At 49.0% G+C, this 18,125-nt stretch overlaps 1 protein-coding gene across 6 annotated transcripts in view; it reads left to right on the forward strand.

Annotated features, from left to right (window-relative positions):
• cntn5 (contactin 5) overlaps window positions 1-17,413 on the forward strand; it is a 149,845-nt gene extending 132,432 nt beyond the window's left edge. For 5 of the 6 annotated variants that reach the window (XM_035525503.2, XM_081716020.1, XM_081716019.1 and 2 more), the window contains 11 exons: window positions 272-447; window positions 2,627-2,747; window positions 4,231-4,389; window positions 7,537-7,686; window positions 8,958-9,028; window positions 12,845-13,079; window positions 13,695-13,804; window positions 14,234-14,420; window positions 15,393-15,505; window positions 15,704-15,872; window positions 16,312-17,413. In XM_035525503.2, the coding sequence (XP_035381396.2) occupies window positions 272-447; window positions 2,627-2,747; window positions 4,231-4,389; window positions 7,537-7,686; window positions 8,958-9,028; window positions 12,845-13,079; window positions 13,695-13,804; window positions 14,234-14,420; window positions 15,393-15,505; window positions 15,704-15,872; window positions 16,312-16,415 (1,595 nt within the window). In that variant the 3' untranslated portion in view covers window positions 16,416-17,413. The remainder of the gene's footprint in view (window positions 1-271; window positions 448-2,626; window positions 2,748-4,230; window positions 4,390-7,536; window positions 7,687-8,957; window positions 9,029-12,844; window positions 13,080-13,694; window positions 13,805-14,233; window positions 14,421-15,392; window positions 15,506-15,703; window positions 15,873-16,311) is intronic. The other variant, XM_035525504.2, reaches the window with a different exon arrangement.
• Window positions 17,414-18,125: the final 712 nt, after the last annotated feature.

Genomic DNA, 18,125 nt, shown 5'->3' on the forward strand with positions numbered 1-18,125 from the left:
TTGCAGGCTTAATAGTGCAGCCAGCACTGCAGTTCGGCGGACTTGACGCGGTTGTGCTGATCCGAAACCTAAACCAGAGCGCGCAAATCATTTAAACTCCTGTATTCCCCTGTTCAGCGAGCAAAACACGCAGACCTTAGGTGCCTCGGTGCACGGGTGCCCCAGAGAAGGCCTCGCAACCCCTCCACCACGTTGTCCGTCCCCCCAAACCCATCCACCCCCCCCCCACCCCCCGTTCACAGGTGATGGTGTGACAGTCTTGTACTTGCAGAGGCCATGAGGGTGGAGCTGATCCCGCGGCGGGTGGAGGTGACAGTGGGCGAGAGTGTGGTGCTCAGCTGCAAGGCCTCGCACGACCCCTCGCTCGACGTCTCCTTCCAGTGGCTACTCAACAACCGGCCGCTGGACGCCGAGCAAGACGGCGGCCACTTGGAGTACATCCAGACAGTAAGGAGCTCGTCCTCCCCACACATTCTGAGCCAGAATAACACTACACCTGCACTGCAAACACCTCCACGTGGCGATTCTCCATCGACAGTGCAACAGACAAATGAATCCAATTGTCCTAATAGGTTAAGACTTCAAACAGTGTTTGGTGGTTTTGCGAAGGAACGTCTTCTGTCGTGGCTATTAGCACAGCTGTTGGGTCACACCAACTCGAGCTCAGAGATTAAAAGTTCCATCTTGCCTCCATGTGCTTACCTGGGCATGGTCACCTGTACACGTCTGGAGTCGCGCTTCCCTATTTCGGGCACGGCGCACTCCGGCAAATCCTGGCTGAACTCGAGTGGGAATCGATGGGCTGAAAGGTCAGCCAGGTCTGTGTGTCACCATGATGAAAGACCTAGTGGGAATCACACCTTCCTGGTCCTCGGAGACTCGTGGCTGTGACAGATAGTCCTTGGCTTGTCCGGATGGCCCGGCCAGACTTAGAATTCCACACCAACCACAACACGGCAATGGAAGTTCGGCTCTTGAATGTTTTCTAAACCTGGTTTGCATATTTCTTCTGGTTATCCTTTCCTGTTCTTTCTTTGCTATTGTCATTTTAGCTTTTTACCCATGTAGGTCTATAGTTAAAATCCTTAAATGATACTCCGCAATAGTATGTAGATTACCAGAGTACATATTGTAAGACGTTTTCTAGCTGTCTTGAGTTCCTCTGGCTGCCATGAAAATCTATCAAGCCAGTTTTACCGTTACAATTCTCTACCCTCTCGTCCGGGGAGGGCCCAGGATTGCGCGACCGAGCCTGATCACGGCGGGGCTGACACGGAGTCGTCAAGTCTCACACTGTGCTCCAGAAACTCATCAGCTTTCACTTCAGGACACTTTGTTTCTCAGTGGCAGCCAGAGGCCGATGCAATCGAGTTCAAAGCAACTCGAGCCCCCCACCCCGGCCCCCACCCGCATCCTCCCTTGTATCAGATTATGGTCAACACCAGGCTCCTCTTCAGGCATTAATATGGCTGCCCTACTAACAGTCGCACTCATCATCTCTGAGCCGGCGAGTTGCCATCCATGCCCTCTAATTGGGTCCTGGACGGGGAGTAAAAGATGGGAAGTGACGTGGCGTTTTGAGATCGCATTAAGCTCCAACGCCATTGATTGTGATCTGCTGACAGACAGCCGTTCAATCAGGGGAGGGCTAACCGGTCAATAGCTGCTGGGTGGTGGCAGAGGACTTAAATTATATGAGTTATGTTTCAATCATTTCAATCATTTGTAGTCATCGATTTTAGCCTTTGACTCATTTCTTGTCAGTAAAACCTCATGAATATGCAAATGTAATGCTTATAATCATTTGTAGCTTTTTTTATCGGAATATTAGAGTCTTAACTAAGCCTTGGGGATTGTTCTTACTTCTTAACACATGGGGGGCACTCAAGCCCACAGTTGCAGTCACGTCAGAGCTGGCGTGGGCTTTGCATGCACAGACCATGCAGCGGCACATGCACGCAGTGCTTGGCATTTGCACAGAAATTCACAGGAAGGCATAAAAGACAAGGCGTGGACGCTGAATCCTAAGAGCTTTCGCAGTGTCCGTGTGCTTGCCTGCTCCGCGAATCACGAATCGGGGAAGCGAGAAGGAAAGAAAGGCAGCTCCGCCTGCCACCACTAGTGACAGCGTGCAGGAGACGCCGGATTTGTGCCCAGCGTTCTGATTTACGTGCTGTAATTTTAATCAGGCCCCGTGCTAAACAGCTGCCTGTGTGCCCTGAATCACACCACATCTCGGCCCCGGGTGTTTCTCATTTCCACGCCAGGGTGGGACACGAGAGAGTAATAGTCTGCCTCCTCTCAAACCGAACGAGGACCTTTTAAGCTGCTCGAGCTGATACAGGGACTAAAAGAAGCCCATTCCTCAGGTGTCATCCACTCGTGGGAGGTCTATTTCTCCATTTGTGTGTGTGTGTGTGTGTGTGTGTGTGTGTGTGCGTGTGCGTGTGCGCGTGCATGCGTGCGTGCGCGTGCGTGTGTGCGTGCGTGCGTGTGCGTGCGTGTGTGTATGTGTATGTGTGTGTGTGTGAGTGTGTGTGAGTGTGTGTGTGTGTGTGTGTGTGTGTGTGTGTGCGTGTGTGTGTGTGTTATTTTCTTCCCTTCATCCCCCACTCTCTCCATTCAGCAGGCCTCCACTGCAGACCTGATGATCAGAAGCATACTGCTCAAGCATGCTGGGAAATATGGCTGCCGGGTGCAGACCAGCGCCGACACCGTGTTCGCCGAAGCCGAGCTGCTGGTGAGAGGTGAGCGCTCATCCCTGCCTCCTTCCGCCCGGAACAAAGCCGCCAGCAACCGGCAGCAGCGCCTTTACAGAAGGAGCGTGCAAGCCTTGAAGGCCGGCCCCACCGAGCCGAGCCTTCCAGAGCTACCGCGCCCCAATAAGCAACAAACAATAGCAACACGCTCGACTCTGAGAACTCTGAGTGTGCTGTCGGTGTCGATCCATTCACAGCAACGGGAGAGACTCTTGCACTCTCACAATCGCTGCATCTCAAAGAGTGCCGGGGCTGGATGCTAATTGCTGGGGTATCAAAACTTTTTGTTTTGTCAGCCTCTCGATTCATTCGTTTAATTAACCTTGTTGATTAGCGACCTTCACAGGCAGATGAGCGCGGAAGGCGTCGTGTCCCGCAGATGCGGCTGTTTTCGCCGGTGTTGTCGCGACTAATACAGGATGGGGATAGCATGCGCACACCTCGGTGACGGCGCTGTAGTTTCTTGCCGCGTCAGTTTCTTGACGTTCTGCCAGGTGTTGGATAAAATGAAAGCAACACCGGATTAGCCACAGTGTTTTTCACGCACGTTCGCCACACCCTTTATGCTCCCTGCAAACACTTTCCAGTCGCACTGCAAGGTAAAGGCAGCTGTGTAAACCCCCCCCGGCCCCAAGTGCACACAAAAGATCCACAAAGCGTCACGCTGAGCCACGAGAACCTTTTTTTTTGCAGCGAAAATAAGCACTGGCTGCATTCCTGGCTTCCTGGGTGGAAGCCGTCTTTTCTGCGGCTTTTCCGAGGATTCAGACAGGAGAGCGCTTTTACTCGCCTCCCATCCAGACTTAAAACCAGGAGCCCCGTGCCGCCATCTCCGCAGAGACACAGCGTGCATATTAATGCCCACTGGCATGCAAATGCCCTCTCAAGCGGAACCTTTTCGACGTGGCCGTCCCGGCGCCGCGAAGCAGCTGGTCCTGCGGGGGGAGCAGCGGCTGCCAGCCTCTCCCCTGCAGCTGCTGCCTCCTCCTCAGCCGCCTGTCGCTGCCAGCTCCCCCAGATTACGCTCACGTCCGAAGGCCGGGAGTGAACGTACGCTGGGCGGTTGCAGACGGAACAAGGGGCCGCCGCACGGTCGCCACTGACTGGCTCCGTGCCAGGGAGAGACAGGAAGAAAGGGAGAGATGGAGACCGAAAGACAGAGACACAGCGGGAGAGACCGAAAGACAGAACGAGAGCGCGAATTCGGCTTCGGTCTCTCTTGATCAGCAAGGAGGACTTGGTGTGGAATATTTGCCACCCTTAATGCCGCCGCGGTTACAGCTGGGACTTGGATCCCATGTGGTGTGCAGGAAGCTCTTCATGTGTTTATGTGTAACGCATGTGTTTGTGCGTGCTGTATGCCCAGCCATCGGTCGCAACGACATCCCCACGCTTCCTTGCCCGCTGGGCCTGGGTGGGGGGATGGGGGTCAGCTCATTCGCCAATCTTCCATGATGGTGTTTGTCTCCAGGCCCTCCAGGACCTCCTGGAGTGGTGATCGTGGAGGAGATCACGGACACCGTGGCGACGCTGTCCTGGAGTCACGGGGTGGACAACCACAGTCCCGTCAGCACTTATAATGTGCAGGCTCGAAGTCCCTTTTCCCTGGGCTGGCAGACAGTCAAAACAGGTAATCAATACCAAGCAAAACATGTCAGGTACTGTGTGTGTGTGTGTGTGTGTGTGTGTGTGTGTGTGTGTGTGTGTGTGTGTGTGTGTGTGTGTGTATTTACCTCCTCATCTAAGATGACAGTTCTGAAACCTTCCATGACCCTCCTGACCTTTCCCCTCTCAGGGTCACAATTATAAAGGAGCAGAATTCATAATGCACGACACAGTGTTGTTCCGGCCAGAGGCAGGTACGCCACCCCTAATGGACACTGACCCCTCCACTGGACCCTTTTACGTGCTGTGGAAAAGCTTCCTCCACAGCGTCACTCACGGCGGCGTTGATCCCAGCCCTCCTGATGCCACGCTCCAGCCTTCAGCCAGCACTCTGTGGCCCTCTATTAAACGTGTGTTGTGCTTCAAGTAAATGTCATTGGTTTAAATCATATGCCAAATTAACTGCTGGGTTATTACTAAATTAACCTCCTGCACTTCTGAAATTACAAGGCCTTCTTTTTTTGAGCAGTTTGGAAGTTAATGTGACCAACTCCCTGAAAGTCTTTTCCATCAGCCTGGCAGGAATTAAAAGACTTTATTTTGTGTACCTTGCTGGTAAATCCTCAGGTAATTATCCACTAATGTCAGAAGGCAGTGGCTTTCAAAGTGACTTTTTTCTTCTCTATGTGTTAAACCTGTTTGAATCCTTTCTGGCAGCTGTTGAGAGGGCCGTGCAATGTTGCATCACGGCTCCCGTCTCCGACGGGATGAGTCAATCCGTTGCTCCGCTCCTTCATTTGTGCCGCCCATGCGGTGTGTGTGACCCTTCACGGGAGGGTGAGAGCAGCAGTGACCGCTCAGCTCGATACTGAACTGAGATCAGTACAAGGGGAGGCGTTTGTCGTGGCATGGTTCTTTTGTCAACACTACCATCTGCTTATGTTTGAAAAGCATGAGGCAACACCAAAGTGCATTAAGCAATGAGAACATCCATGTGTACAGAGACAGTGTGTGCAGAGAAAGAGAGGGAGATGTTTAACTATATATTGCACAGCATTTACTATGTTTTGGCAGCAATTGTACTTGCTACCCCCACGTTAAAACCTTCTTGAATTAAATTGGCTTGAGAGACACTAAGAGAGAGAAGTAGAGAATTGTTGCCCTGGATTGTGTGTGCTGCGAGTCTTCTACATTATCCCTTCCACGTCCAGAGCCTCGGCTTTACCGATTCACAAATCCTAACATTGTGTTTTCACACATTTTTTTCTTCCATAACTTAATAGATAGCAGAAGCAGAAAGCAGATAACACAAAAAGTGTGTAGGAAGCAGAAGCAACATTTGTCGAGTTTTTTGCACTCAAATAAGAAAATACTGCATGCTGTGAATTTCAGGCTTCAAGGCATCAAGAGATAAAATGTTAGCAAGCCATGCTTTTTAGCTTTCGCGAAAGGACATTTGAAATATACTGTTGTGTCACTCCAGCAGCATTGGTGGATCAAAAATAATTCCAGATTTTATTTTATTTTATTTTATTATTTTCAGGAAAAGTCCAACTGGACCAAAACATAATGCATTCAAACTAACCGATGGGCTTAAAAAAAAAGAGATGAAACAGAGACAAAGGAAAGAGAATAAATTAATGACACTAATGAATAAAGAATGGAAATGATCCCCAAAAATATGAATTCCCTTTTTATTTGCAGCAAAAACCAAAAATACAGCCAGGCTTCTTCTCTCCTCTCTCCCACATACTTGCTGTCTTGTCCGCTGGGAAATGCAAGCATCCCAGGTAACCCCCTTATTGCTTTGCCGGATCTAGAAGAGTTGCTGGCTGGCATCTCTCAACGAAACGTCTTGCCGACCCACTTCGACTAACCGCTGACTAAACGCGCTCCTTCGTATACCATGTGGCCCCCCTCCTACCCCGGGGGTGTGAGGGCGTGCGACCGTATCCTTCACTTGTTTGGATTTACCCATCTATTCCCTCAGACACAGCAGAGCACCTGGATGGAGGCCCCGCTGTCAACCTGGTGACTGTGAGCAGAACAGGGGAGTCGAAGGAATCACATCTGCTGAACATGCACCCTTAAAACAGTGCGTTATAGGCCATCCTTACCTCATCTGCCTAATGTGGGAAGAGAGAGGAATGCTGAATGTGTGAGAATTTCATCTTTGGGATATTCACACCCCAAGCTGTAGTAAACACTGCGTAGCAATCATGCAATGTTTAATCACAATCCTGCTCGTAATATCAAAAGCATAAGATGTTCTGAACACTGCAGTGCCGTCTATGCTTGGCACCACGCCCTCAGTGCGTTATGTTTCTGCTGCTTTGTGGTGTATCAGAGATCCCTCCTCAAAGCCAAAAGCTACTGCAATGTTTTAAACAGCACTAAAAGTGCCTTTTAAGTGCTAATACCCTGTTCGAAAACTGTAAAAATCTTCTTTTCTTTTTTTTTATCTTTGTTTGGTGGTGTTTGTGACATCACAGTTTCTTAACCCCATACGATCTCGTAATGCTATTAAAGCTATCTATGCTCTTCTGGGTGCCATGCTAAGAATTCTGGGATTTTTTTTCTCTTTTTTTTTTTTTTTTGTTCCTCACAAAACTGACCTATACGCTTTGCCATCAGACTTTGCCCATTTAAACGTACTTCCGAACACCAGGATCGGCCTGTTCAGCCCGAGGACACTATCTGCGCTACAACCCCAGCGTCCCTTGACGTGCTAGTAAAGCAGAGTCTGTCAGGTTCTGGTTGTCAAGGTCCCACCAGCAAGGGAAGCAGAGAGATCTTGTCTTACGCTGACAGGAAGAGCATACAGAGGGCTAGATGCAGTTTGATGATGCAGAATAATAAGGGTCTGTTTGAAGGTTTGGGATGACACACTTGCGATGAGTGCAGTGGTGAGTTCAGATCGGCCATGATTCTAGCGCATGATACCACAGTGCGTGCCGCTGCCTTCGCGACTCCAGCAGAGGCTCTTTGAGTGACGTGCTGTGTGTCAGCAGAGAATTTAGAGTTGCTGAGACGTCTGATCTCTAAATTCTTCCAGGTCTTAAGATTCAGCTAGCGGGCCTGACCTGAACTTTGGTGCAAAGTTTGCGTCTACAAATAACTACAACACGAGATCTTAAGAAATGTTCTCATACCTCACACTTGTTACCCCGAGATCCGGAGCACGTGACCGGCGACATGGAGTCTTCCACGGCCGTGGAGCTCAACCCCTGGGTGGAGTACGAGTTTCGGGTGGTAGCCACCAACGCTATCGGCACAGGAGACCCCAGCTCCCCGTCCAGGGCAGTGCGGACAAAAGAAGCAGGTGCCATTCTTTTTATATGTTAAGAAATGTAGAGAAATATGGGGAGAGAGAGAGGGGGAGAATTTTATTCTATCTATCTATTTATTTATTTATTTAGTGTGTGTGTATGTGACAGGCCAAAGTTAAATCACTCACTTACCAGATTAAATAGATTACATGAGGACAAACATAACCATACAGAAAATACATTCATATAAAACCTGCAGCAGACTTAAACGGTATACCTGTCGTGCTAGACACCCTCCAACCCAGCACAATAGTCACCACTTCCAGTGTTTAGACATCCCTCCCTGGAGAATGCGTAGTTATGCATCTAAAATGGGACTGTGACACATTTTTACGGCGGCCTGTGAGCTGCCTGCATTCCCAGTGTGACCCTATTCTATTTTAATTCGAGGAGAAGTACAAAATAAGCCGCTCACATGAATTTAAACGAGTTTGGTCTTTGAGCTGCGGCAGCCAGGCACTCGTGCCTGCAGGCTAGGAAGCTGCAGTACTATCTATTTATGGAGAACAAAAACGTTTGCCTCGCCGCTATTTGGATCTAGTGCACATGCAGGCTCGCTTATACAGACCAGGCTGTAGCATCGCTGCTCCAAAACAGAACACAAATCCCGCTCAATAGAGCTTTGCCCTGGGTCCAATCTATACTCGGAGCACAACTCGCGAAGGCTCGATCAATTATCCCGGGCTCCGTATATGTTATTGCTTTCTCTCCTGGATTCTTCAAGGTCAGCGTCTTTTGGGTTCTTTAATTTTTAGTTACCCCCATGTTTCACTTATCTGGAACCGTCAGATGCTCTTCGACTGAACACATTTGTTTTGTTTTTTGTTGTTTAAGACACGAGCTGCCAGTTTCTGTTTACTAAGCAGATCGGAGATTTGGTTTTGAAAGGAAGCGGCAGTTGAGTTGCACGTGGACCTACCTCGTCTGTATCTCCTGCCATATTAATTAGTCAGAAGTAAACAATGGATTCATGAAAGCCTACGTACCACTCCTCGAATTCCAAGCCTCATAATTAGTCATGGTGAAAGCAAATTTCATGTCGTGAAAAGGAACACTAGACTTCTCGGTGACGATCCAAAATCAATTTCACCATTACAACAAGCAATGCACAAAACATGAAAACAGCTGGTTAGTTTGTAAGAATTATGTCCTTTATTCTCATGCCCGTGTCAAATAAATGTCTGTCTGCATCCAAAAAGAAGCAGCTCGTTATAACAGCCCTTCAGATTTTATGCATGCGCTTTGTTTTGTCTTCTTTACACAGTTCCATCAGTAGCTCCAGCCAACGTGAGCGGTGGGAGCGGGCGCAGACATGAGCTCGTGATATCCTGGGAGGTAAGTGGCCTGCCACTGCTGTCCAGATGCAACCTCGCTGCTAACCAACTGCTGCGCTTGGAGGTCCAGCCAAGCCTAATGGCCAAGGCTCTGCCGTTTCCACCTCAGGCGATTGTTCTGAAACTTGTGTGGCAATATTTTAAAGCGTACCGTGGGTCCCAATTGCGGCGGAGATCTAAATATGAAATATTTCTAAATATTAAAAAGCTTTGTTTGTTCATTTTCAATTTACCAGATTACCCGTCACACACTTATAGAATGAGGTGACTTCCTTCTCTTGCCAGAGATGCATCGAGACTGCATCGCTGCCGCACGAGAGAGGGAGGCGCGTTCATTAACCTTTGTTCTGTAATCGCGCGGCTGCGTTTGGAACACCTGCTCGTCATCTCAGTCTCCGCGATGCCTGGCCACAAATTCCATCAATCTCCCACCCGCTCTACAGGGATATTAGCATGAGATCTTTGTCAGTGTTGGAGAACACACCCTGGCGCGTGGCACTGTCCTGGGGGACGGCATCGTTCGCGTGGAAGTATTAAAAACGCGCGGAGCTGGAGGATCCCAAACAAGGGCAGCTAGAAGTGATTCGTCAGGGAAGGAGGAACAGATGTGGTCTGTAACTGATGGTCCTCCTTGCATTTATTAAGTATGCAACTGCCACCAGCCAAATAACCTTCGTAGGACGGGAACTGCACCTTGGCGAGAGATAATGGAGGATGGCGCTCGTTCCAGATGGAGTGAGGTGCTCTTCTGTTCCTCGAGTTCTTCGCCGTTTACAAACCCCGGGAGAATCGTATCCCTGTAAGTGCAGCACAGTCATTATTTTCGTCTCTTTTATGCAGAGGCAGGTGGATTGTAAAGGGCCGGCGGAGACATCAGCGCAGTCACCGAGCTCTTTGCCAGGGTTTGGGGTTCACAGTAAACAAGGCTTGAAGTGCTCACGTCAGCCGATTGTACGGGTTTTGCGCCACATAATGTGATCTGTGGCAGCTGCGCCCAGGCGCTGAATGGGTTGGCAGCTCATTGGATCAGAAAGCAAGCTTCTTTCACGTATAGGCCATCGCAGGGCTGCCTGGGGCTTTGTGCTGTTGCATTCAGGCCGTTTTATGCTTTATTACGTGTGTTCACATGTAGATTTATCTACCTCAGTAAAAACCCTCCAACCCAAAGGTTGCCGCAGTGTATGTATCTCTTGTATCTCTTCTCTCTCTCTCTCTCTCTCTCTCTCTCTCTCTCTCTCCCTCCAGCGGTAACGCATGCCCTCTGTCTGGCACTACACCCCGGACACCTCTCCTGCAGGGTGGATCTGAGCCAAACACATTGTATTATTTTCTCCGTTTGCACAGCCGCTCGCAAAACGGCGTTTTAAGGCTTTGGCATTTAGAAGAACACTAAATCAGCCATCAACAGCCCTCCGAGTCTGTGTGATAATGGGGCCGTCCTCGCACCTTGCCAGGGCACCGCGCTGCTACCCCGCCTGGACGTTTCCAGGAGTCTTTAACTTTACTTTCTACGCTAGATGCCACCAAGGCCAGTGTGTCAGCTCCATGTCTCTGATCAATGCAGATAAATGTTGCGTTGGTGGGATGGGGGCGGGGGGGCGCAGGATGCGTGTCTGGAGGTCACAGCGGTACCTTTGCGTGTGCGCGCACGTGTCAGGGATCGCTGTGGCAGAGCCAGGCTTATTAAGCAGGATGAATGACTAAATAGGCCTGGCCAGTCTCCCTCATTAACAGCTGAGGAGAGAGCGAGAATGTTCCCGAGCCCGGATCTCTGGCCGTTGTCATTTAGCACCGCAGCGGGCTCTCGCGCTCTCTCTCTCTCTCTCTCTCTCTCTCTCTCCCCCTCTCGCTAACCCCCACCCCCCATCCCAGCTCTTTAAATACACATGTTCCTCAACTCTTCGAGGGTGGAAATGATCTCTCCGAACTGATTTTAGAGTGCGCCTCCGTCGGGCGGCCGGCCAGCAGCGGTGGTGTCGGTGCGATGGCCGCAGATTCGTTCCGGAGCGGCACCGGAGCGAGTTAATTAGGCAGACATGGCGACGTGCCCTGGCAAAGCCAAGCGCCAAGCTCCCGCCTCCACCGCTCACGTCAGGCCCACGCGGAGGGGATCCACATTTGTCACTGCTCTTCAGGTCTTCGATTAGTCCGAAACGCGCGCAAATTGCTCACATTTCGGCGCTACAGACAGACACATACCCTGCCAAGGAGGGTGGGAGGGGAGAGAGATAGAGACAGGTGTTTGTCATTTATTAAATTTGCCCAATATTTAATTCTCCTAGCTCTCATTTTAATTAAATTTCTATCTCCCCTAATAAATTGCGTTCGGTTCTATTAAATGCGTAGCATGTGCTGTAGACAGCCTGCTGTATTACCTGTTTAGGAATCCATCAAACAAGCGGCCAAGCCCATTTTCAGAGAAGGCTTGGACACCATTCAATAACTGCACGTTCAGACTCATCAGTTCGAGTGGCTCAAAGACATCTGTGCTAATTGCTCAAATCTCCTTTATCAAGCAGTTTTTTACTACAATGAGGAGAGAGGGAGTCTGAGAGGTTGTCACCATAGTGTTGCATCTATACTGTGGTCTGTCATTTTATCCAAGCTCTATCACGTCCTGTCATCAAAGAGATGGGCAGGTGTTCTTGTTTAAATGCATTGTAAGTAATCGTGGTTTAAAGCAGCAACGGATCTGTGGTTAAGATGAACCCCCATCTCCGCCCCCGTCCCCCATCAATCGAATGGCGTCCTCGACTCATAGGATCGATTCCATTACATTCGCAAAGCAACAAAAGAACAGTTAAGTTTTAAGCAGCTGGGTTTGTTCTTCAGACGGTGTTGGCATCCCTTGCGGTCTTTTCGCATATCGAGTTACCAGTGTATTTAATTGATATGTTCAGGCTTATCCATGAAGGAGTTTGACATTCATACGCGATTTGTTTCATTACAGCCGAAAAGCGACACAATCCGCTGGGACCTTTCTGACATTTTGCTATGATTCCGTGCCATTTACTGTGTTCTTTCCAAGCACCAGTGTAACAAAGTCGGTTATTTAGCTCAGGAGATATGCAGATTGGTGCTGTTTATCCAGGGGCTTGGTACTAAATGATGCTGACCAAAACAAGGCAAGTCCGAGTTAAAAAAAAAAAGGCCAAACCCGACTTGACCATACCTGGCATGCCACGAGCAGTTATATTCCTTGTAGAGACAAGTGATAATACTCTGCCAAGTTAGACTCCTTTAATTGGGTTGTAATGGATAGACAGTTCTGAACATGTGCTGCGCAGAATGTTCTAGGCTTTTAAGCGAATTGTGTTACGTGCAATTCCATTTTTGAAACTGATGCAGTAAACATCATTTATTTCCACTGTAACTCATTTTCTGGCTTTAGCAGGACTGGGTGTTCATAAACCCCACACCAACAGAGCAGCCAAACCAGTAACAAATCATTCAAATTTCATAGGTGAGACTTATCACTTTAAATTGACCCGGACAAGTCCTGTGGGAAGTCACTTTTGGCCCCAAGCCAAATATGTATAAATAAGAAAGGTTGATAAATGTTTTCTTCGCCGGTGTTTAGCAGGCAGCTACTGAATTTATGCTTTGGCCTCCTTCATTTTATCAGTCTCAGCTGGTTTCTTATTGCGGAAGTCGTTTTCCAATTTCATATGTCTCCGCAACACAGGCATCTTCGTAGGCCACCCGAACCCACAGACCATCTTTAGTGACGTTGCTTTTTACAACTGTAACCAAGCTGCTGCCATAGCCACACCCACTTCCTTGAATGATGGCTCTTCCATCCCCCGCCCCCTTCCAGCCGGTTTCCGAGGAGTTCCAGAACGGAGAGGGCTTCGGCTACATTGTGGCCTTCCGAGCCAATGGGACGCGCGGTTGGAAGGAGAAGATGGTGACGTCAGCAGACTCCACCACCTATAAGTACAGGGACGAGACGTTCCCTCCCCTCACGCCGTTCGAGGTGAAGGTGGGAGTGTATAACAACAAAGGAGACGGTCCCTTCAGTCAAGTGGTGACGGTTTTCTCTGCAGAAGGAGGTACGGTCTCAGGTGGTCTCTTTCAGGTACTCGTACGAATCAGCTTTGGAATCACATATATGTCTGAGCCGGCCGATACGTTATCATGCAGCCGCTTCCCGTGCTCGAGGAAGCTGTCGGTCAAGGCAGGCTGCACAGCAGGAAATATCTGTGCTCCAGATCTATCCAAAATGGCCTTTAGCATACGTTAATGAAAACACAATTAAGTATGGTGCATCTCTAGTCAAGTCACTGTTAGAAGGACCGCACAGAGGTACTTCCTTAAGAGCTACGCAGATGAACTGTGCTTAATGCTAATATTTTAATATTATGTAAAAGATAAAAGAAGCACCGGTTACCACATAATTACTGCATAAGTACTTAACACGATAATATTGGAGAGTCTGATTTACACTTCAAACCCAGTAATGAGTGCAAAAGTAAAAAAAACAAAAAAACAAAAACAGTGTGGAGGGTTTCGTGCCGCCACAGTTGGCCACGCAGACGTGGAATGCTATGAGTAAAGGGGGCATATGCTTAGCGGTTGCGTGCTGGGAGTGATAAAGCATGCAGTGTGGGTCGCTGGCCAGTCGGCCCTCCCTGGGCCGCTTGACACGCCGTTGGTTTTGAACACAGAGCCCCGGGAAGCGCCCATCGAGGTGAAGCTGTCAGCCATGTCCTCATCTGAGATCAAGGTTACGTGGAAGGCGCCCAACCCTGGCCCTGGAAGACCACAGGGGTATGAGGTGAGAGAGAGCGAGAGAGCACGCAACACTGCACGGGTGTGTGTGGAGTCTTGTGCCTTTGTGTGTGCTAGTGTATGTCTCACATTTAGTCCATATGATTTGGAGAATTCATTATACTTTCTTCTCAATACCTTTTCACAAGTCAGCTTTTGTGTGATCTGAATTTTTTTAAAAATTCTGTAAAAAGGGGTCTGCACTATTGTGTCCTCAGGAGAAGAATTATCGCTTTTCATCACTGGAGGATATTACACACTCAAGTATTACACTATTCATGCAAAATGCAAGGCAGTTATTTAAACCCAGTGATAACAGTATTAGATAAAAGTGGCAAAGTCTCTTTCTGCCGTCCCATTCAGCAAGGCTCAGTATCGTCATTCCTCCCTCCGTGTCCCTAAATGAAGGCAGTGCTGAGAGTTCATGTCCCGGCAGGTGAGCTACTGGAAGACGTCGGAGCAGGAGGAGATGGGAAAGAAGACGAGGACGGTGGGGAACGAGACCACCGTCCTGCTGTCCGGCCTGGAAGGCAACACGCCCTATCTGATCGCAGTGAAGGGGTTCAACAGCATTGGCCAGAGCCCAGCCAGCTCGCCTGTGCAAGCCACCACGCGGAAGAACCGTGAGTGCAGCCCACACCAGGGCCCCAGACTCTGCAACACCTTGAGGAACATGAAGGAATAGGGGGACGAATCATTTGGAATTTTGCCTTTTGGAGCTCATTTTAAGACTTAAATGAGCCGGACCTGTAAAACCCAACTGTAACCATCCTGCCATACACGTAAAATATGTGACACAGTATTTTTTTCATATTCTTAAAGTTACCATGGCGATAATTAGTGCATGGTGTCATTTTAGCGCTGCTAAATTAATCTGTGCTGTAGGTGAACGCCAGTGGACATGTAAATGAGGCCATGCATATTAAAAACCCACGCCAAGAGACTGATGACTAACCTCGGTCGCGAGGCTGGTGGCGCGCCGAAAGCCGCCGGTCACCGAAAAATGTACCACATTTGTTTCTTTCACCAACACGGGACTGCGTGTGGTGCCGAGTTGATGACTTCAGTACCTCTGGATCTCTCCTCAGTCGATATTTACTTGTGGTTTTCTCTTCTGCTGAGGTCCTTCTCAAGCACCTCTCCTTCTCCTGGGTGCAGTCCTACTACCACAGCAGCACTCACGAAAACGTGCCTTACAGATGCATCTGTCAGTTAGCTAAATGCGCGTGTGTGTGTGTGTGTGCAGAATTTTGCTGATGACTTGCATGTGGGCCCAAACGTTATTAGAGAAAGGATCCACGTTGACCGTCGGAGAGGCTCAGGTGGTGTTTTTTCGCGAGGCGGTGTTCTGTTGCGAATCGCTAACATGGTACGCAAACGAGGACAAAACGCAGTAGCGCCTTGTATCACACAAGCGCCGTCCTACACTTGCAATCCACATTTATGAACGAGGGAACGGGTTACCGTGGCGCAATTTGCTGTTAACGTTCCGTTAATCCTGGTTGTAGGTTTTATGAATTTGCCCTGTGTCATCAGAGTTCAGTGATGTATACAGATGTGTGAGTGATTTATTGTTCCCCTCTCTCTCTCTCTAGCTCCCAGCCATCCACCAAGCAACGTGATGTGGATTCAGGAGGGAAACAATGTGTCTTTATCCTGGGATCCAGTGAAGGCGATGGACAACGAGTCTGATGTTATCGGATACAAGGTGAGATCATCGTACCAGTGATGTCCAGCTGCATCCAGGACTAACAGCAAGCACACTGGCAGTAATAAAGCTCCATCTGGCATGTGTTTGAGTGTGTGTGTGTGTGCGTGTGTGTGTGTGTGTGTGTGTGTGTGTGTGTGTGTGTGTATACGCGCCCCTGGGCCTGACATTGTTATTTTCACCTTGTTTCCATGACAGGTCCTGTTGCGTCAGGAGGGTCGAGGTCACAGCCAGGTAATGAGGACCCCGAACTCGGCGGCTGTGCTCACGCTGCCTGAAGGAGGCACATACATCATCGAGGTGCGCGCAGTGAGCGAGGGCGGCGAGGGAGCTGCCAGTTCCCAAATCCGAGTGCTTACCTCCTCAGGTGCACTCCTGCTTCTGTTCACCTCGCACCTCACCATGACAACACAAGCCCCACCCCCACCCCCCCATCTGCTCTGCCACGCTAATCGAGTTAGCTCAGCTGCCGCTGGAGTGACTTTAGCCAAATGCCTCTTTAATTAGTTTCACTCTGCACATTTACACCACAGCACAGCCAATTAAGGGTCCCTCCACGTTCAAGCGACAAGATAAGGTCTTAAGTTTGCTATCATCCGAACATGAGAATTAGCATGTCGCTTTGGAGAAAACAAAGAAAACAACAGCAATTTGCAGTTTGTTTAATAGGGAGAAACACATAATAAAGTTTAAAACAGTAATAAAGACATGTTAAAAATACAGGCATGATGGGCTATGAACTTTTACCGCTATTATCCTGGTGTCTGAGTAGGAAGCACGGCTATAAAGTCTCGCTCTCTCCGCAGGTGTACGGGCCAAGAGCGCTCAGTCCAGTCTGCACAGTCTGCCGTCAGGCTTAGCATGGACTCCTGTACTTCTGGTCCTGATGGTGCCTTCAGCCCCCTGGTGAGGCTACTGAGCCATGCTCCCTCCAGCCCCATGACCTACTCCCCACCCACGCCCAAATGGAGGGAATGGACTCTCCCTACATCACACAGACTGCCTATGCCAGACTGGACCATCTAGAGGACCTAGGGGCCAGCCAAGGGGAAGAGGTTCTTTTCCAAACTTGGACTGATTTAAAACCTCCCTCATCTCTTCAGTCATTTCCTCTGTGATTTGGTTTTTGAGTTGTTTTTTTGTTTTGGTTTTTTGGTTTTTGGCTTTGAGGTTTCCTTTTTGAATATAATTGTACTTTTGTGCTGAACAGTGTGCAGAAGCTGTTACGTAAACGCCGGATCCTTAGCAAACTTTTAGTTCGTTCGTTTGTTTTTCACACATGGCTGTCTACCAGCACAGCCAGAGATCCCGGACGAGCGAGGAGGGGGAGTGTAGGTTCTCTCTCCCTGCAGCTGCCCACGCCATTGTCCAGACCTGCAGCACCTCCTTCTCCGATCACCTCCATCACCCCTTGGCTGTCCAGTAAGTAAAGGCAGTGAAAGCTTGGTCTAGATAAGTGCATTGTTTTCTTATTCACGCATGGAGAGACGCAAGAGGAGAGGAAGAGAGAAGAAAAAAACGTTTTTTATAGTGCTGAGAGTCTCGCTAATTCCAGACTTCCTTTTTGTATTCCATGCTACCTTTTAGGAAAACAACACGTGCGAAACAGTGGTGTGTGTCGGTCAGCTGCGTCAGAGGTGTTTTTTTGTTTTTTGGGGGTTTTTTTTTAATCTTTTGGGTTTTGTTTTTTTTGTGTTGTATCCTCGTTTGTTTTGAATCTGGTTATTTTGTGGCCGGGCGTGACTCTTGACGCCCAAGTACGGCTGCTGGAGCTCTGTGTAGGTGTGTAGGGCGTAGTCTAGAGAGGTGGAGCGCCACTGTAGTTCTCAGTCACATTGTTAGACAAAGACAAAGACCAGTCTGTGACGAGTCATGGTGACAGCTGAAATAAACGTTATGTATATTTTTTAAAAAGGCTCTGGTCTCTGTGTTCTCTAAGGGAAAAGGGAGCCTTTGGGTGCAACTGGTTTTGTGATTCTGATTCTCTGGTCTCTGAAGTTTACTGGTTGATGCCCTTGAAACCCAGGGTGAAGAGTTGGATTGTAATGATTTAATTACCGAGTATTATATTGATATCCCTGAGGTTGCTAAATATAATCCATGTTTTGGACATAACACAACATTAACGAATCAAATCACTGTAGGACCCAAGTGACTCAAACAAATGTTACAAAAGCGAGTCGATTGACTGCTGCACCCCACGTTTCCATGTTGGTGAAATTCCCCGTTAGCACCTGTTTCACCCCCAGATGGTTCGTTCTTAAAGGGCCGATTTGTTAGCTGTTTATATATGCGTCTGCACTGCAGTCTAATAGCTTCGCCCGCTGCCTCGCCCCTGGCCACGGCCTACGTGACCGACGACTGATTGGATTCCAGCCCTGTGCTTAAAACCACTCAAGGTCGCGCTTTTTAACAGCATTGTGTACCGTGGCCCTGGAATAATCTCTGATCTTGACCCATTTCTTTGGGCTGTTGAAATGTCTCCATCTCCAGGGACTGTCAGTCAAAATAAATTCCTTTCAAGTGTAATTAATCTTGGAGCGGAGCAGCCTGGGGTCGTCTGCGAGCAGCGGGGAAAGTGTTGAAGCGAATCCCAGGAGTTCTAGCCGGACACTTCATT

Source organism: Electrophorus electricus, chromosome 6 (assembly GCF_041902795.1).
Source record: "Electrophorus electricus isolate QZ-2024a chromosome 6, ASM4190279v1, whole genome shotgun sequence".
In the NCBI taxonomy this organism is placed as follows: domain Eukaryota; kingdom Metazoa; phylum Chordata; class Actinopteri; order Gymnotiformes; family Gymnotidae; genus Electrophorus; species Electrophorus electricus.